Raw genomic sequence first — 21,189 nt, 5'->3', positions numbered from 1 at the left:
TATTTATAAGCTGGGGTTTACTATTCTGTAGAGTTCTTACACAAATCTCACAGGTCGAAAGAAAAGGAGTGGTTTGGTAAGAAGACGAACAATTGAAGCAACTGGTTTATGGCACGATATGAAACTTGACACTGTTTGCTGCTGCCAGTATGATTCCCAAGTGAGATGGATAAATTGTGGTCAAGACCTGGACAGGTTAACTAGTGGTCATCAGTGCTGGTGGTACCTTTATATACAAGGAAAAAAAATGGATACTATTGGACAGGGCATTTGAAATTTAATACCAGACATGAAACAAGACATCTGTTGGACTCTCATTTGTTTCTCTTTGAATGGGCTTTAATTGAAAGCTCAGTGAAAAATGCAGGTTACATTCTTAGTGTTATCAATAGTTTGTAACAGCAACAACATCAGAACAGTGATGCATCTAATATTTATACACTTTCTAATTTTAGATGTCTAAGAGCAATACATTATCAGATATATATATATACACACAATTTCAAGCAATTAAAAGTAAATAATAAACCCCTCCTCCCAAAACCCTGAAACAATATATTTCCTTACACTAATAATGTCTTTTTCACATATACTTGACAAAGAGTCTTTTTAAGTTACTTATCTTAAGAGTAATCTGTTAATGGAGATCCTGGACCAGCCCCATTAAAAGTTCAGTTTTAAGTTTATACAGCTTGCTAGCCACATAACCAGTGTGGCTTTACATTGTAAACAAATCCCAAATGTCTACAATGATTGGAATTAGTTTTGTGTAAAGGAGATCTATGCATCTCGTGATAGAATAAATTTAAACCAATACATTAAAAAGAGAGAGAGAAAGGGAGAGAGTTACTTGACAAACAAAACCGTTCTGGGGGATCAATTCTGTGATTATTTAAAAAACAAGTTAACTTAATGGTAAGATTCTTATTTTCTGTACAGGGAGGCTCTGGTTCATCTAGCTTTAGCTGCTCTAGAAACACGTCCGTTAAAAAGAGGTTTGATTTGTGAAATTCAAAAGCAGAGCTTCCAACTTTAAAAGCTTGCCCTTTGGCAGTACGAGTACAAGGTTTACCAGAAGTATCTCAGGTGATCGTTCCATCTCATTTTGTGAGGATAGCTGTACCAGCATTTGGAAACCTCGGCATACGCACAGATGCGGTAAGCGTAAAGCTTACCTCCGTCAGGGAGGAATCACCCTACCCACTGCAGGACTTAAAAAGGTACAGCATGTACCTAGAAAAGGTTTAGTGAAAATAAAACCAGAAAACTGGAGACAGACGTGGAAGGCAAGCACAGTTTACAGTAATCTTGAAACTGTGGCAATCTTGCTTGCTTTTTAACAAAATCACAAATAAAAAGCTCTTGAACTTATTGAATAGGAACTTGTGTAAGTCCAAACGGAAGACAAGGCTGAGCAGAATCCTACGGTTTAGTTAACTTGTGCCAAATGGGATGCGAAGACAGCTGCAGCTTTCTGACAGAGGTGATCGAAGATGGCTGATAAAGTTTGCAGTAGCTCATAATGTCCCATCTGGTTTATTCACTTGTTTGCACTGTCTAAAGGGCCAACTGCAGTTTAGTCATGTTCCTCTGGTGCATGTTGTGGTGACGAACTAATTCATCAGACCTGGCAAATTTTTTTTGACAGCTGGGCCACCGGCAACTGAAAGGCTTTTCACCTGTTAACAAAACACCCTGTTATTAAGGGGGTATACAGCTCGCCTGAGACACTGCTATTTGTGTTCTTGCTGCAGGGCTGTGAGGAGCCAGGCAGAGCCCCTGTCAGGAGGAACGGCAGCCCGGGCTGTCCTGAGAGGGTGTGGGAGTGCCCTCCGTTCCTGCTCGCATCAGCGCTCAGCGCTTTCTTACATCTCCCTCAGCTGATCTTTAACGCCAGCCTTTTCAGATGACGTAGACCATTTTGCAGTGGTTCGTTCCTGAAGGCAGGCCCTTACCGAACACCATCTTGCCGTGTCTACGCTACTCTCAGCTCTACGGCGTTCACACAAGCTTCAGCCGCACTGGGACTGTGGTGCAGACATACTGTTAGTCACTGAAAACCGTCAGTGACTAGAGCTTGACCTCAAGGCAAGGAGAGTTTTTCCAGCTAGTTCAATGAGTTTTGGCTGAAGGTCTTTGAAACTGGTGAGTGTAAGTGAATACGGTAGAAGCAACAGAGTTCAGCGTGAAGCCTGCAGAGTTTCCCGCTACTGTCTAAATAAAGTAGGTTCACATCTATGGGAGATGTTAAAGGCTCAAAATAGTCAGTATTTTTCTAACATGCCCATGAGCATAATATTCACTAGAAATGACCCCAAGCAAAGCACATTCAATTTTAACAAGAAATGCCATCACCTTTTTACAGTTTAATCTGGTCTCTCGATTTTCTACAATGTTTAAGTGGAATTTCAGGCCGTGTTTCTGATGCCGCAGGAATGCTGATGGAATGCTTTCATTAGCTCAGAGCAGTGCCCGGTGATTCATGTTTCTTTTAGAATTGCATTTTCTTTTTTTTTCCCCCCAAATAGATGCAATATTTTAAAGTAGGTTCAGCTCTGGGACTGGGCTCTTCAGTGCTGTCTAGACACCCCGTACTCTCCAACTCATGACACACTGGGGTGGTACGGGCTCACCCAGCCATCTTCTCCTCTTCTTTGCCTCACAATTTGTGCATTTCACAAACATCCAAATTCAGGGAAAAGGGGATCTGGGATTGGCATAAATGTGTATTTCTGTTTGCTAAATCCCATGCAATATATTGGGGGGGGTGTTTAAAATCTATTTTATCCACTGGCACAAGCATCAACTATCTATCTCACATGAGTGCATAAAACAGCATGGGACAAAACTGATCTGGTCAGAGCTACTGACAAAAATCACAGATTGTATAAAGCGGTCTTCCTCCATCTCAGCAGCATTAGCAAAACCATCCTGTGAACTGACGCGAGTTATCTGTCACTGGCCAGTTTTTCACTGAACTCCCACAGTAAAAGCAGCACAGTTTTGCTGTTTCACAAGCAATTCTGGTTGTCCTCTCGCAACAGGGGGCAGCAATCCCTATTAGTTCTGTGCTGGGCACAGATTACTTCGCACAGCTTCACTGTACAGATAACAGAAATCACATTTCCATTGATAAAAATGTATATAGATGTATGGAGTTTTCCTTTGATTCATTTTTTTGCTTTCTACAGCAAAGATTGCTGCCACAGTAAAATTGCTTGTGGAGACAAAAAACCCTGAATTTGTAGCTTAACAAATAGTTTGGCAGTTGACTTAAAATTAGGATGGAATTAGATGGAAGTCACCTGTGCTTTGCTTCATCAAGATTTAACATGCAGCAAGTTAACTAGAGCTGAGTGTTCTGTTGCAAAATTGAGGGGGTACAAGAACGGAAGAGGAATGAAGCTACAGGGCAAGATGGAGATGGAAAATCTCCACCCACCACTCATGCTCATTCCCTTCAGGATATGTGTACTTTGCAGTCAAAGGAGCCCGACACATCCAAAACCGCTGACAGGAGCATCATCACAGCAGCACGCAGCTGGGCTGCGGAGCTCGCGCAGAACCTGAGCCAGGGGCAGGCAGCAAGCCCACGCACAGGTCTGTGCTGTGAGGTTATCAGTGCTCAAGCGAGGCTGCTTTCAGCAGTGAGTGCAGTGTGGGCTTGGATCACACGGAACAAGGAAGAACTAGAACGGGCAGATGAGTTTCACTAGAAAAAAGAGAGCAAGCTCTTCACTGATTTAGCTAATCTGTGATAAAAAATTACTGGACTCATGAAAGCAATGAATTAGCAGACCAGTTAGCAATGAAACGTGATGGGGACTGTAGTTTATCCTGACTTGCTAGCACGTGACAACCGCTTGCCATTTGGCCTCCACCAGAACGTTACCTGTTGCTGATTAAGAAAAGATCTTTCTTCATGCAAATGCACACAGACCCAGGCCCTGCAGCTCAGCGTGAGACCCTGGGGAGAACCCAGGAACACAGCCATGCCCTTTACCATTTGCAGACTGCAAGTGTAGATATGGCCATTACTTGAAGCATTTATTTGGCCAGTGCCACAGAAAATGCCATTGTTCTCAGGTGAATCATTTCCTTTATTAAAATTTCTCTTTTACTTTTGAAAGTCTTAAATATGTGTTTTTATGGTCCAGAAGAGAAAAAAGAATCCTTAGCAGGGAGAAAAAGATTTTCAGGCTCCTTGTCCATCTGTACAGAGACTGAATTTGAAAGGTTAACGCCAGTATAGAAAACACTGTGACACCTAATAACATGTCAAAGTGCTCAGTAAACAATTACTTGGTAAAAATACTGCATACACAGTGGAAGGGAACAGAAAATGCCAGTTCATAGGAATAATTCTAAAGCTTAAAACTAAAATATAGAGGTTGCTGCAGTTGCTCCTTAATGGTGTTTACATTTATGTGAGGGCAGAGTAGACTAAAATGGCCTCCTATTTTTTTCCCTGTACTCATATGAAATACTATGGTTTCCACGAAAAGGTCCTCGAATATTTGAGTAAGCTTTTACTTTAGTGTCTGTCAGTGTGAGTCTGCAAAAGGCATTCCTTTTATCTTCTGGAGAGATTACAGTACAAGGAGCAACAGCAAGAGCTTTGCCGTGCTATCCTGCATTAGGCTCAGCTGACACTTCGGAGAAGCATGAGTAGGCATGAATACTTTAGATTGCAGACCTTCGGCTGAAGCTAGAATTAAAATTTCTATCTTGTAGGGGTTTTTTCAGTAAAGGCAGTAGATCAACTTGACATTTGTGGGCTGAGACCATGATGTTCATTTCACGATAGCTGACAAGATATATTTTGCCAAGCTGAAATTTCTCTAAACATAAAGGAAGAAAGCGTAGTTTCCAAAATCACCTAAAACCCTTTGTGAAAAGTGACTATGACACTTGGGGAATGTGGTCACACTGAAAAATCAGCACACTCTGAAATTCTTTCTGTTGTTCTGAATATTTAACTCCTGGTTAAGAGACTTTCTATTCATGTAATTTACAACAACATTGATTTAAAATTAAAAAATAATGAAATATAAATGTGAAGAAAAGTTTACGCACTTGTTTTACCTGTATGAGTCCTGGTATGAGTCTTCAGATGGTCAGATCTGGAGAACTTTCTCTGACAGGTTTTACACTGGAAGGGCTTCACACCTGAAGAGACAAAAAAAAAAATCTATTCTTATATCCCAACACCTTTTGGAAGGGTGAATGAAATTAGCTATTTTGAATTTTCAAAAGCCTGGATGTTTTTAATTAGTTACTGTAACTGCTCCTCCCAGCTTCATGCCTACACATTACCGAAAGTCATTAATCAGGCTACCATCCCTCTGGAACTTCCTCTTCCGATGGCTGGGTCTGAAGCATCCAAACAGCATCCAAACAGCACCATCATAAACAAACACCCACCTACGCTGTTGGACTGAGGAGGATCTGCAAACGCTGTCAATTCTGATCCTGTGGCTTGGCACTATTGGTGTCATGTATGAGCAAATACGACATAAAAAGAATAGAGGTGCAGAGGTATACTTTTATACGCTCCCAATAGGCTTAACCTACTTTACACTTCTACTACTTACTTTACACATTACACATAAGTCTTGGGGACTGCTTAACACAGATATGTTCTGGCATGCAGTTGCTAAAAATGTAAGATCCCAATAGAGTACTTTTACCACCAGCTTTCAGAGCCACTTCCTACATCTCTCAATAACACCGTTTACGTGGGATAGAACATCTTCAGCAAGAAAAGTAGTAGGCAGAAATCCACCACAGAACAGTGAGTAAACCAATTGCCAGGCCGCTCCCTGAGACAGAGGAGACCCAAATGGAATGTCTTGCTGTGATGCAGCCAGAGGAGTACTCTGAAGCCCTTTCTCATGCTCCATGCAGAGTGCCCTCACAGTCCCACTCCCAGCTAGGAGGCTGCAGTCATCACCATCTCCTTTTTTGTGACTTTGGGAAGGGCAGCTGTCTCCCCTGTCAATCTAATCCGGACCTCCAAGAACTCCTGAAATGCTGAAATGGGCTGTCTTGGTGTTTTCAGAAAATGGTGTATGCATAAAAAACAACTTGCTGAATTTGGACTGAAATCACAAGTAGTTTTGGCTGTCTCAGAACATTTCACCCAATAAATGACTGACTGAAAAAGATACCCAAGTCTAGCTAGGACCCAGACCTGTTCACGGCTGCTGCTGCCCTCTCCGCTCTATGTGACCGGTTTGTGCAACCCAACCAGCCAGATCTTTGACGTTTCTCTCCTTCTTGCTCCTAGAATCCTTCTTTAGTTGGCAGAATTCAAGAAGGGCTCAAATCTAAGCTTACGTGGTTTGCTGAATTAGGGTCTTAAGCATTATAGCTGGTGTGGCTTTTGCTTCTCTGCTTCTGCTTTCCACATATAAACGCACAGTACTTCCACCAGCCTGTCAGGTTATGCACAGGCAGCCTTCCCCTGTTAGCATTGCCACACAACCATCAGAATACCAACAGTAGCGTTCATCAGGTTACTCACTGGCAACTTTTTCTTGCAGAACTGTTTAGTTTTTAAAAATAATATATTCCCTATATTGTGGATACAGTATAGAGCAAACAGTTTCAGTAAGAAAGCTGTTTCAAAAAGATGGCGGCACGATTAAAGGATCACCTATATAACCATAGCAGTGCTGAAATGCCAACAAAAACACTCAGCTGCAGCCCTCTCCGACAGCTAACTTCAAGAATTTGGCACTACAGGTATCGTGTATGAGCAGACACAGCATCAGAAAAACAGAAGTTTACCAGTATACTTTTTGGATTGCAATTCACATATAAAGATGAGCTCTAATGAGTAGCGATGTGTTGCCAACAAACCTGTGTGTCGTCTTTGGTGCCGTTTGAGTTGGTCTGAACGAGAAAATCTTCGTTCACAGTCCTTAAAATCACACTGATAAGGTTTTTCACCTGTAATGGACAAAGAGTTTATCAGAAAATGTGGCCAAATGAGGGAACACGTCAGCTAGAATGAGAAGATGAAACGTGTTACGCTAAAAGACTTAGACTTCTCTCCTGTCTAAAGCAGCCTAGTGGTACACCAGGACTCATTTGCTATAAAACCACACAACTGTGTTGGAATCAGTGGGGAAAGGCTGGCATAACTCTACTGCATTGACACTGATATTGAATCTGCTCATTCTAAAAAAATAGCCCACTAGGTTAAAGCTACAAAAAATTTCAGGTTGCATGAAATTTTTGTTATTGTTTTCTGCTGGAAAAGAACAGAAATCCCTTGTTTTATATTTCTCTGAAAACCATATTAAGCCCTTTCCATGTGTCCTGGTTTCGGCTGGGCTAGAGCTGATTTTCTTCCTAGCAGCTGGTATAGTGCTGTGTTTTGGATTTAGGATGAGAATAATGTTGATAACACACTGATGGTTTAGTTGTTGCTAAGTAGTGTTTATACTACTCAAGGACTTTTCAGCTTCCCATGCTCTGCCAGGTGCACAAGCAGCTGGGAGGGGGCACAGCCAGGACAGCTGACCCAGACTGGCCCAAGGGCTATGCCATACCGTATGGCGTCATGCCCAGTATATAACTGGGGGGAGCTGGCTGGGAGGGAGAGATCACTGCTCGGGGACGGGCTGGGCATCGGTCCGCGGGTGGTGAGCAATTCTATCATGTAGTATCATGTAGTACTACTACTACAACTATTTTACTTTATTTTATTTCAATTATTAAACTGTTCTTATCTCAATCCACAGGTTTTTCTCACTTTTACTCTTCTGAATCTCTCTCCCATCCCACCACGGAGCGGGGAGTGAGAGAGCGGCTGTGTGGTGCTTAGTTGCTGGCTGGGGATAAACCACGACACCACCTGTTTCAGTAATACATAATTTGTACAAGGGAACAACTTGCATTTTGCTCTAAATTGGATTTAAAGCAAAACCTAAACAAATGTCATCCACGTAGGTGGCAATTTTAACCACACTAAATGAAGTAAAAGAAACTGAGCAAAATTCAACCACAGAAAAATACATATTCTTCCTCAAAACACAAATGATGTTTCTTCCATAAAGCACCATTAAACAGAATTTCTCATGTAGCTGCACACCTCCCGCAGGCACGCCTATGAACTATTGCAAAGCCTCACGTAAATATAAACTCTTCCTTCACCTCCCATACAGTTCAGCAGAGATCCTCAGGATGGGTTTTCTCTGGGACGAAAAGTGAGATTCTGACTCTTTAAAAAAGTGAAATCCCTACAAGCTAGTGTCTCAAATGAACGTGGTTTTCAATGCAAAGGACTTCACCAATCACATAAACAAGCAAAAAGAAATGCAGCGATCAAGGCGCTTGAGGAAAGAGGGGAACACTGCTGGCACGTAGCATACCACAGAGTTGGTGAAATCTGGCCAGCACAAAAAAAAAATACCCTTATGCTGTTACAGGAGGAGCTCTGTGATCTTTCAGATCTGATTCACATCTAGTCTAAGACCCCTTTGCACAACACTGGAATCCTGCGAAACCTCAGATACAGTTACATTTATACCTACATAAAGTCTGGTTACAGTGCCACAGCCCTGCACAGAGGCCTCGGCGCAAGAAGCCGGGAGGAGCCTGGGCTTTATCGGGAAGGTACGCACGAGACCAGCTGGGACCTGCTTTGTCTACGGTGGAAAGCTGAGATGTAAAACAAAGGTCCAGTAGGGAGGACCTAAAGAAAAACACCAGCTGAAGTGGGCAGTGGGTTTAATTTCTCTGGGTATATTTTAAAACACATCACTTTCATAAATCTTCATTGCAAGTGTCCGCATTTCTCATTTTGTTATGATGAGGAAATGTATTCTGGTTGCACTGGTATTCTGAGATACCCATGCCAACTAGTTTAGTTTAAAGCAGAAGCCTTTTGATCTAGGTGACACAGTATAAGTAGCACATTAAGGAGAGCATTCCAAATCCATACCGCTGTAGCTAAGATCAAAATTTTACAAAAGCAACTAAATCTGCAAGAACAAGCTAACTTCCCGTGACAGTCACCCAAAGGAGTTTACTGATTCTCAAACCTAGGTGTGGACAATTTCCATGTCTGCTGTGCTTAATTTATTAGCATAAGGGATTAAAGTTGCCACAGGTGTTTGAAATAGTTCCGTACACTTTGACCGCAAGGACTCCCTGGGGGGTGCCTGCTTTTCAGAAACCACTTACTTCCAAGGAATTCAGCCCTTTGGCAGATTTAAGAGGGGGAATGTCAGCAGAGCAGAATGCAGTGACAGGATGATTGTCTGCTAATTGCAATATAAACGCAGAAGATGGGTAAGGAGGTATTTGAATAAAACAGTATAGCGGGTCTGATGGCATGCACATTAAAGTATTTCTTTAACTATTTGAAATATAATCTTGATTAAATTAAGGACAAATTTAACCAATGCATATATTAAGGGAATCAATCCAAGATGCTTACATCGAGGTATGATGACACTGCATAGAAAACAAAAAGCAAACAAACAAAAAGAGGCACAACATTTGGACAGAAATCCTAATTTCCCTTTCCCTCTGCATCTTCCGCGTTAGCTAGCGCCAAGCAAAACGCCTGCCAAAGCCAGCCGTCACATACCTGTTACCTCCCGTAAGTTTCGTCAGAGCTGGACAACAGAAACGTCCCAGATTAGAAAAAGTCTGTTAGTACCTCATTAAATCACTGTACCGAGAGGGGTTAGAGCAGTGTCTAGTTTCCCCAGGCCTATTAAAGCCTCTCCAGTAAAAGGCTAAAGTCTCTTAATGTATGGAAAATACCCCATAATGCTGTCACCTTCCTATGTGACCACATACAATTTCAAAACAAAACAGGAGATGAAGATGAAGCTTCACCAGTCCTTCCACCTGCGCCTCAGAGGCTTCCACGATTACATTTCATTACTGAAAGAGGGCATGCAAAAGAAAGACTCACCTAGTGCATAATGAAATAGTCAAGATGAAAAAGGACAGAGGGAATAGCAGTTCTCTAATATTTAGGAAAATACTTAGAAAAAATAAAGCTCAGCAATCGCAGAAGAAGTATGAATCAGCCATTGCACGTATCGCAATAAACACTTCTAATAAAATAAACCTATTTGCTCCAAAGTACTTAACTTAAACTAGAGGAAGCATGCACGTTTTCTCTGGAGCAAATTCATTTGCCCAGACACATGGGAAAACAGAAATTCCTACTGCTGTAGCAGTTGCACAAAATATTAATAATCGTTGCATTTAATTAAGGAGTGCTGCAAGAGCAAAAGCCTGCTGCTGACAAGGAAACATGAGAGGAGGCTGATTTGGAAACCAGAGGCTGCAAGTCTGAATGAGAACCTGAAGGCTTGCCTATGCTCCTTTCACCAATCTGAACCCCTTTTCTTGTATACCCACTTAATCAAACGAGCACAACCCCATAATCACAACTTTACCTCACTAATATAATATTTTTCTATTCAGTATAATTTGCTTTAGCAAACTTAGATAAAACATACATTTCTTTATTTAGTAGGGAGCCTTTATAGGTAATGTTTTCTGTCACCTTCACACCGTAGTTCAGGTGTGAGATGTCATTACTATTTTGAAGCTCATCTTGTATTTTAAACACATAAGTACTCTTATTTTATGCCGTAGAAAGGAAAGCCTAAAAGCAGTCCGTGCTGGGTGAGGCCAAAGGTCCATCCAGCCCCGCGGTCTCCCCCCATGGCTCACTGAAGACGCCTGCAGGAGAGCAGAAGACAGCAAGGATTCAGCAGTGCTTTCCCCGGACACCCTCCTAGTATCCAGCAGTCCGTGAGTTAGCAACTTCCTACGCCCAAGGTGGCTTTCTATTTAACGCTCGTTAATGGGGTTTCTTTCCATTGATTTGTCCAGTTGCTTCTTGAACCCACGGAAGCTTTCAGCTTCCACAGCATTCTGCAGAATGGTATTCCGTGGCTTCAGTACGACGGGCAGTACTTCAAAGCAACGCTAATGAAAGAGCGCTATCCTAGAAGTTACCACGCCAGTCCCTTAAGAGGAGAGCCCGGGCAGTTCCCAGCTCAGGCACAGTTACACCCATTTATCAGTTTATCATCTCTGTATATGGAGGACATAGCTCTGTCTTTCAAAGGTGGTGTAATGATGAACTGAACTAATGACTGTAAAGCATTTCGCAGCACGGTGGCACATGCCATAGTAAAAGGATATTTGCTTTTGTCAAAGCAAAGAAATCATTGTTAGATGATTAGCATAAAAATCATTATTAGACTGCATTGCTTACACCCCCCAGTGCCTCAGAAATTCACTAGCGAGGCCTGAGTCCTCTACCACATAAAGGACAACCTTCCTGATTTACAGATTCTCATACTCCTCGTAGAAGCTCATACCTGCAGCTGAGCGTATTTACGCTGAAGAATATCCCTGGCAAGCAGGCAGAGGATATTTTCGCTGCAAAGATGCTCAGCTTTCCCTTAGAATAAATCCAGTTTTTCCAATGTGTGGCACTGAACCCAAAGGGTCTCTGGTATGAATGCTGATGTTTCCACCATAAATGAAATTTATGGAGGTCTAGACATCAATTTGTTTCTGCAAAGAAGTCTCTGGAGTCTGCCACAGGATGACAACTCACATTATTCGCTGTACTGCTGAAAAGTTATATGTATTTTTGCATTTCCTTTCAGAGGGTTATCTACTGCAGCAAAACACACCAAGATAAGAAAAAAGCTTTTTTGGCTGTACATGTTTCAATAAAGGCATTGTTAATAATGGACAAGCAGTCTTGGAGGGTACAAAATGTCAACATATTTTCAACTAAGGCTATGTTGAAACATTGGTAAAAACTGATTACAACTGATCCAACTTTGTGTTTCAGGGCCCTGCTTGATTTTGCAATACTGCAACCGGTGAAGAATGAAAGATCTGATGAGCCAGTCCTCTGTAAGCATCTATTATAGAAAGAAAAAAGATAATTAAGAGCCAACATCATTCTGCAAAGATACCTATTTGCTGGTTTAATATTAGGTATACATAGCAGCTTGTTTTCAAATCATGTGTTCATAATTAAAAAAATGACCTACCACTACACTAAGAGCGAGCTTCAAACCCATGACTGAATCCAGAACCACCTTACAGGAGGACTAGTAAAATTTTATGTTGGCTGTAGAGAGGTATACCAAACACAACCAAATTATCCTCCGCTTGAGTTGACGTCTGAGAGCCCTCCTGACTTTGGCTCGTCAGGATTCCTCCCCATCAAAACACTGAAGCAGAAGGGACACATCCCTTTGATTAGTAAGAATATTAGGTGTTACATTTGCTGGCTACTTTCTAATATGCTAATTCCACCAAGCCCAATTTCTGTACCCAGTAGAGAACTCCAGAATGGAGTTTTGGAGTTCATTGGGTTACAAACAGAAAGATGATCAGACAGCCTAAGAGACAGCCACATAATTATCAACATAAGCCAACAGCCTCACTCAAGGCATACTGGCCCCTTAAGATATCCCCTAACATGTAAAACAAGCAGGTGGAGAAAAGAGAGAAGGTGCAGAGAAGCGTGAACTGTAGCTACCATAACTGTTATCAACACGACACACACATTCTTCACAGTGATGACTGATCTGCCCTTGGCGAAAACTGGTTTCCAAATTTTGCTTTTGACAATCAGCTTTTCCACACGCAGGAGACACAAATCAGAGTCAGACGGACACAGACATGAAGTTACAAAGGAGACTGGAAATAGCTTTGCATCACAAGTCGGTTCAGCTGCCCAGGACTCCTGAAGTGCATGGGACTGAAAAAGATCGTTACGGCCACGAAGTCCAGACCCTCCACCACACCAAGCAGCCAAGAAAGTATGTTAACTGAGAAGTGTTCATAGACTGTCCACCTCAGATGCTCCCATATAGTATAGTTCACCAAGCAGTCCTAAAAACTGGGACTAACAGACCACAGGAGGAGACAAGAAATGACGAGCATCCCATTCTAAGCCTCTACAGCAGCTGGGAATTCGGTAAGTAAAATTTCCAGACAATAATCATAGGAAATGGCTAGTACCCACACAACAGGCTGAGGACAAAACCCTGCCAGCCTGAAAAAGGGGAGAACTCCCTTCTGATCCTAAATCTGAATGCCTCAGCCAGGCAAGTTACCCAAGCAATTCTCATAGCAGCAGTGCACCCTTGCTTCCTCTCTTTAGCTGCAACCAGCCGCAAAAGCTGACATGGTTTTATCAATGGCAATGTTTGTATCAGCAAATACAAGCCTTGGGAATCAAGGGAAGTAACTTGCAAAGGTTTGAGAAATAAATAAGTTTTGTTTTCAACACGTCAAAAAATAGTGGCAGAAAGATCTGGGCCCATCCGTACGGAAGAGATGTTTGAAGGGAAAAAAATGTTTTTGCTCTACACTGTTCCACTGCAGCATAAACCGAAGAAGGGGCACGTATGACCTCAAAGCCAACGGGAGAAGTCTCTCTAGGGATGATAGACTGCCATAGTCCTATCCCCTATGTCTTTTGGGGCTTTTGTGACTCTACGTGCCTAGATGTTATGTGGTATAATTCTGAAAATCTTCTCCAGTTAAGGAAAAAAATAAAGATGTAAGTTGAAGTCCTTGTGATGCATCCAGAAATAATATTGTGAAAGAAATAGTGTTTATGAGACAAATTCAGAACTGTTTAGGCATACTCTTCAAAAATACTGGAGTTAATGGACCCCAAAAGATCTCCAAATTTTCTTCTTTCCAATTTATTTACAGAAAATAGAATAGCATTCCTGTAGACCTTCATCTCTAAAGACTAAATTCCAGTTACAATCTAAATTATCTTGAATGTGTAATCTGAGCAACACTGAAGATATCTATCTGAATATTTTGTGACTTGCCCATTCAGAAATTAAAAATGCTTTGTAATGTTCATTTCTCACCTATAAGTATCTTACGCAATTAACTAATATCCCGTCATGGTCTCCCAAAGGAAAAGTTTGCAACTATTTTTTATGAAATGTTAGACAATCTGCTAGGTCACAGCAGTATGGACTGCCTTCCTCTTGTCCGTTTCATCCCTTTGACCTTCCGTCATATTCATGGCGAACTAAACATCCATATTTACAGAGTTTATCCACAGATTTCTAGACAGAAAGAACTGCCTAAATAAAAATATGATAGGCAATTAAAAAAATGCATAAGGAGCATATCTAAAGGTATATCATAATTTTACATTTCCAACAGCATAAATCTCCCAATAGGGGAAATAATTCTATTTACTCTTTGGCAAGGTGCAGCAGGGCATTTGATTTCCACATTTTGAGATACAACTTATATTGCCTGAACTCAGAGAGAATCCAGATCTCAGCCTACAAATGACTGGCTTCAGGCTCCAGGCTCAATTCTTCACGGAAAGATCCCACAGCAAGGAAGCTCATCTGCCAATCCTTGCCTCCACTCCCAACCAGAAAAGGCTTACACAGGAGGACAAGAGGATGCTAAATGTCCAGGTTCCTCTTGCAGAGGAAGCTTCTTAATAGTTAACAACAGTTAAGATTTGGAGCAAGCTTTGATGCTCCCAAATGAGGAGGGCGGGGAGGAAGAGGATTCCCAGCCTTGAGTGATGCCCTATAGCAGTAAGAGGGGGAGGCGGGTGATCTACTTGCTGTCAGCGCTGCTCTGTGTTTTTCTTCACTAGATTCAGAGTCTTTTGCATCCAAAAGAGGGATCGCCCAGATGACAGAGCACATACATACTCATCTGACAGATTCTTGCTGCCCCTGACCTGGCAGATCATTTCTTGCACCTTATGCTATTTTCAAATCACCCTACCCACTTTGCTGTCCGGTTCTGTAACGCGATTTATACCAAGCCATGCTGACACTTACCAGTGTGCTTTCTGCTGTGCATCTGTAAATGGGACAACTTAAAGTATCGCTTGTTACAGCCAGGGTACGCACACATGAAGGGACGTTTTTCGTTTGTCTCGCTTGCTGATCGGACAATAGTTGGAGCTACTCCTGGCACCCGTCGGACATCCTACAATGACAGAGACTTGCTAATGCAACGTGAATGTTCTCAAGCTTTTACTTAACATATTCAAAGACAAACAATCAGACGCATTTCTCCACGACAAAGAGATACTTAAATATATTATACCGCAAACAGGCAATTTTATTTTATTTTACATTAACGAAGTACAACCTTAGTATACCTTAATCAGTTCTTTGCAGAGTATTAAAATTATTTGAAGGTGAAATACAGTGAACTGTACTCATTAAATTCTCTCACTAATATTTACACGCAAGATTAAATGGGCCACATTCTGACCTCATGTGTAATCACACAATCCTGGAACACTCATTGGCATATGAAATAGTTTTAGGCTTATACCAGTGTAAGAGATAAGAGCATGAGCCAGAGTAGCATTATCCTCTTTATTTTAAATACTCATACGAAGTTAAGGGACAGGGAAATTAATTTATTGGGTTAATACAAATTGGTAAAAAACAAACCAAGAAAGACTGCCTAGGTGGAGCTGGTGAATAGTTCAGCCTTAATGCATTTTGGCCACTGTCACAATATTCCACCAAAGATGATCTTCTCCTTCTGGGGTAATTAACTTCCTTAAACAATGTCAACTGCTTACTTTTATTCACTCAGCACAAGCTGGCTCACAAGCCTATTTCTGAGAGCTTGCTACTGAATAATGACTTGTTCAACTCTACAGAAAAGGAAAAGGAGAAAAGATGCTATCTAAAAACATCCATGTATGCTGACAACACAGAAGAGACAAATAGTATGTAATGACTTTGCCACCAGTTTTAAGAAGGTACATCTTTTACAGTGGTATTTCTTGATGATATGACTGTTTCAGAAAGGGAGGAAATTAACTCCCATGAATGGTAAGTTCCTTCCAAATATTCACTAATTACTTAGTCATTAGGAAACAATCAATTATATTTTGTTTTAAGGAAATATGTTTGAATTAATAAAGTTTCAGAAATCCCTAAAAGCAAAATGTCATCTAACACTTCCATATATAGTTATCAGATGTAGTCCATTGTAACCACAGAAGCTTCACACAGCCAAAGTGACTGGAGCTAGAGGTTGGAAACTGGATCGTGTATTTTGGACCATCCTGAGAAGCTGGTGAGGAATATTGTCTCGCAGATATATTTTAGAAGAAGAAATAAACAATTTTAAACGACTGTGTCAGAAAGAAATCTTACGTCATACTTCAATGGCTTCAGTGAAGTCCAGACACTTATGTAAATAACATTTCTTGATAACGCAGGGAAACCGCAAATCAAGGATGGATTTATAAATACCAGTGAAGTAGTAAATGAACATTATAAACAGGCAGCAGTTTTACTTCCCTATGAAGAATGCCCTACTATACTCACTTGTATGCCTCTAAAAACTCCATGGGTGTGTATTCTGTATTGGGCCCCACAGCTGTATAACATGGGAGCACTGTGGTTCTCATTTTCATATCCTGCTGTATGGCTGTAAATAAAGAGGGGAATAATGGAGAAATGAAATATTTTTCAGTACTCAGCTCCACGTGAGAGGTTTCATTTCTTAAGTCGGTGATAACATACGCAGAGTTCGCTTTTATAGCCAGGATAGCCAAGTTCAAACGAAATTCACCAAAGGAAGCCTGCTCTGCCTTCGTATGGATCTGCTCCTGCTGGCACAATGCACTGACTCCATGCATACATCTATTAGTATCCATTAAGACAGTCCAGTAAAAAAAAAAAAAAAAAGGTCACGATCTGAACTCTGATGTATTTCCACAAAGATTTTAGGTAAGAGGAAAAAATCCACATAGCAGCATAACTGTGTCATGTGCACATGTACACATTATTTATCAGTTAAATGTGGGGCTGGCTATTGCTAATATCTTTTGGAATGAGCAAAATGCATCAAGTTTCACATTAAGTGCAGTGGATTTTTGTCAGCACTTCATGACTCAGATATTACCAGATCCTACCAAGAAAGTGATGACATTTATAAGAATAGCAGTCATGTACTCATAAACAGAGATTACAAATCAGTGTCCAAACTATTTATCCCACATATGAGCTTGCAGGATGCACTACAAATTAACCCTTTATAAAAATAAAATAAAAAACCCAAACCAGCCTATCCCTACTAGGTATAACTTTTCAAGATTCCTCATGCAGCAGCATCACAATAATTTTAAAAATTTGTTACCTTTGTTGTGTTTTGGGGGTGTCACAAATATATACGTTTTACCTAATTATTCTTCAAAATCCTATGTTCTCCTGTCCAGAATGTTAGCAACATTGCTGTGTTTCCTGTTTGCAACCTTCTTAATGTCAACATTATGCAAATAAATTTTAGTTTTTATTTTTAAATGAGTACGTTACATTAGTGTGTACACTGCCACATGTGTTAATATACATTGGCAACAGTAAGTGTTCATGTTTTACACTGCACTAGAAATTAGAAAGCCCAGAACAAAGCCCAGGGGCACACAGCTAGGGACAAAGATGGATACATAGGATGTTATCCCAGTCTTTGCTAAATGCTTGCAATAGCAATTTGAAGGGGTCCCTGAGGCCCAGACTCTCATTTCACTGGTCCTTCCTTTCTCTTCACTCAAAGTTCATGTGCAGAGTAGAATTACAAGGAAGTTTTAAACCTCTTAAGTGATTTGCAGAACAGCCAGTGGAACTGGAATGCGGGAGATGTCTAAACGGTTTGTGAACCTCGCTGAGCAGGAGGGGAGCGGTGTTTGGGAGCAGCTCTGGCCGCAGAGTGTGGGTCGCATTCCTCGCTATTCGTCCCCATAGCGGCTCGCAGGCTGCCACCTGGCAGATGCGTTCCTTTAGATCAAGTCCTTCGCTGCTTACAATAGTAGATTCAAATCCTGGCTCCACCTGGCTATTCAAATCAAAGGCTACACCTTTTAGGAACGTATGCTCTGTTTACTTCAATTTTAAGTGGCAAACAGGTGATCATAACAAAATAAGTTATAGAGTGGTGGCAAGAAAATATCTCTGATCTGTAGTATTATCTGTAACATTAGAGAAAGGAAGATGCCCTTATCTGATTTGAATGGATTAAACTCTTCTCTAGATATGTACCATGCCCAACTAAACAGAGTCTCCTCTCTGCTCAGGGCCCAGATGTGCCCTTTTGTTGCCTAATACAAGTAACAAATGACCGTTTGCTCAATTCAGGTTTCCCACCAGCATCAAATTTTCCTCTCTGTTGAGAGGCAGCAAGTCCATAGATGTTAAAAAAAAAAAAGTTGAGAAGCACCCAACCCATGGTGACAGCCATGTTAATCGCAAATTAAACAGTGCATTTTAAAACAGAAATGAAATGAGAACTACCATTTATAAGGAGGAGGTTCTGCAGTAGAAGCTATTGCTGATCTGCAACGTAGCAGCAAATCAAGGGTAAATAGGAACTTCAGCATTAGTCACCCTGAGAAACCATGAAACCTCTCATTCACGCCTGTGCTAGCAACCTTACACATTACAATAAACAAGAGACACAAAGTTAGATAAGAAGAATTCCCAGGACAGAAGCTTTAGAAGGAGGAACAGGAATATGCAGTAGAAGCTTATACCATAAAACACAGCCTAACTTTCCCTCCAAATTCACAGGGTTTTCATCTTTCAGTGATAACCGTTTTTGTAAAGACCAGTCAGTTCTGAAATAATTCCTCCCAGGAATAAGCAGCAGAACAAAGACCCTGTCTGTGCCCTAAGGAATGGCTCTATGAATGGGAGGGATCATCCAAATGATCTCCATCTCAATTTTTATTGCACAGTTGGGAAGCCTTCCTCAACATTCTGCCTTTTTCATATTTCCTCCCATTATTTCTAGTTATATGTCACTAAACCTGTACAGACAACTGCAAAGCCTTGAAGATTAAAACCTGTTTTCTGAGCCTCTTGACCCATAATACAATAAGTAATGAATAGCCATCTACTTAAGCAGCTCCCTAGGAGAGATGCTTTAATAATCAGGAACCCTAGATCCCATTTTACATTGGGCACATTTCCATCAGCATTGGCTGGTACCCAGCATGGTCATACGGATGATGACAGCAAAATGGATCATGTGAGATTTTTTGGTTAAAATACTATTTATTTACTATGAAGCACTATGGCATGATCTGACCTTCAGGGAGGTGGAAATTAACAGGTGAACGCTCTTTCCAGTCCGTGGAGAAACTGGAACACTGAAGGAGAAGCTTTCACAAACCGTCCCTACACCACTGCTCTCTTGAACTTCAACCTTCACGCTGCATCGATAGCAACCTCATTGCAAAATACAGTTCTTTTTCTTTCATCCCCTTTACTCAATGCATCCATGATGTATGCCACAAAATGTATACCACAGTTTGCACAGTTGGCTTGTTTCATACTGCTGCAATTTATACACTAAAATAAAAACATTGTTAGAAGAACTGATATAAAACTCCTAAATACATTACTGAAACTCAAACATCTGCTTTCTTGCACACAAGAGAGAATGATCAGATGCAATCCCACATACGTGAGCAATACAAGCAACTGATTAATTTATACCTGCAGTACGTTAAGTAAATGGAAATCTTAAGAGAACGGGAGATTCCTTAACCTTCCCCTTTTCTGGTCAGGCACTCTATGTTTAACTAGGCAAAGAGACAATGCCTCATACGCTTAGGCCACCAAATCTATAAGAATAATAATGAAAAATTGTCCCACTAGATTCTCAGGACTAGATAATAGCCTAGATCTCTGCCAAAGCACTGCAATGCGCACACTCTACACCCCAGATCCACTAACGATATATACATTATAAATTAAAAAGAAGACGCATTAGAGATTATAGTGCGCTGTTCAGATGAACAGTGATAGTCCAGGGTAAGTAAACACCAATACTCCAGGAGAGACAGGCTTCTGGGAGCAGGACCCACACGTTCACTCCCAGCAGGACGGGCTGCTCAGGCAACACCACAGCAGCCTGGAGGACTGCCAACGGAGCCGCTCGCTGCCCCGCTGCAAGTGTACTCAGAGCGCGGCTGAGAGCACGGCCAAACCTCCTACGCCGTGTCTTCCCCTGCCCCCAGGGGAAACTCAGCTAAGGCCAGGGGGATAACCAGGGGGCGAACAGTTGAATTGACCAAAGAAGAAGAAAAAAACAAAAAAAAATCCCCAGTAAGGCCCGGAGTTATAGTTAGGAGAAACACCAGACCTCCACAAGTCCTAAACGGAGTCAAAACTAAGCAAGCCCAGCCGCAGCCAAACTGGCCTGCCAGGATCCGACAGAAATTTTTGTTCGAGCAAGGACTGAAGGACTTGGCCTCACAGTCTAGTTCCGCCTTTACTTGTAAATAGACAACTCGCTTTAACTTCAATGGGAACAGCACGAAGGCAGAACGGGGCTATAAACGTTTAGAATTTGAGTTAGTTGGTGAAAAAAGGACGCAGTATATTTTGTTCTCTGGTTCTAGGCAGCCAGAAACAGACCTGGAAACATAGCCATAAAATGTAACTCTAGATAACGGGGAAACAAAGACTGATACTTACGCAACATAAAATGCTAAGCAAGCGCTATGTTTTGTAGAGTATTTAGAAGCACTTGCATTTACCATTAGCCCAGCAAATCCTCAACACTCGGAGAGTAGCTCTTTTAAAATGATTAATCTCAAAGTTGTACAGATTGTACAAAGATTAATAAAAATGAAGGTTTTACAGATGAGAATGTGTGATGAAAAACAGAGCAGCTTTAGAGAGTTGTATCAATCTAAGTGGTTATAAAAAAACTCATAAAAGATGACATTCTAATCTGAATATTTTAAAAAATAATCAAGCTGCAATTTCTCTCTCACACCATTTTTACTTTGTTAAACTGAAATTGTCTGTCTAATGTATAAAGCAGTTACAACTTAATCTGAAGAGTTAAGCTTTTTATTATTATTTCATAAACCAAAAAAGGGAAGCTTTAGGGCATACTGAGGAGAGTTAGAAAATTTCAGATGAAACGTGAATACACATTGATTCATGAGATTCAGACTTGGAAGAATATAAAAAGCCAGAAGGCAAGATTACATAAAACAGGCACCACATTAAGCCTCAATTTAATTGTGTTTCAATGCAGGAACAGGAATTTTAGGGTTTAGAAACAGAGCCAAAAATGAGGCAAAGTGAGGGTGTGGGCTAGTCGCGTTGATAACGGAACATAAAGGAAGAGAAG

General features: G+C 41.1%; 1 protein-coding gene across 4 annotated transcripts in view; it reads right to left on the bottom strand.

Annotated features, from left to right (window-relative positions):
• Positions 1 to 200: 200 nt before the first annotated feature.
• Positions 201 to 21,189, bottom strand: part of WT1 (WT1 transcription factor) — a gene marked incomplete at both ends in the record, with an annotated part of 36,680 nt that continues 15,691 nt past the window's right edge. For 2 of the 4 annotated variants that reach the window (XM_082316789.1, XM_082316791.1), the window contains 5 exons: positions 1,558 to 1,679; positions 5,077 to 5,169; positions 6,865 to 6,954; positions 14,853 to 15,003; positions 16,371 to 16,473. In XM_082316789.1, the coding sequence (XP_082172915.1) occupies positions 1,558 to 1,679; positions 5,077 to 5,169; positions 6,865 to 6,954; positions 14,853 to 15,003; positions 16,371 to 16,473 (559 nt within the window). Of the gene's footprint in view, positions 227 to 1,557; positions 1,680 to 5,076; positions 5,170 to 6,864; positions 6,955 to 14,852; positions 15,004 to 16,370; positions 16,474 to 21,189 lie in introns of those variants that run through there. The other 2 variants (XM_082316792.1, XM_082316790.1) reach the window with 2 other exon arrangements.

The sequence above is a fragment of the Platalea leucorodia genome, assembly GCF_965183815.1.
Source record: "Platalea leucorodia genome assembly, chromosome: 7".
Classification (NCBI taxonomy): Eukaryota; Metazoa; Chordata; class Aves; order Pelecaniformes; family Threskiornithidae; genus Platalea; species Platalea leucorodia.
The sequence above is the reverse complement of the archived record's forward strand: the minus strand, read 5'-3'. Positions and strand labels throughout refer to the sequence as shown.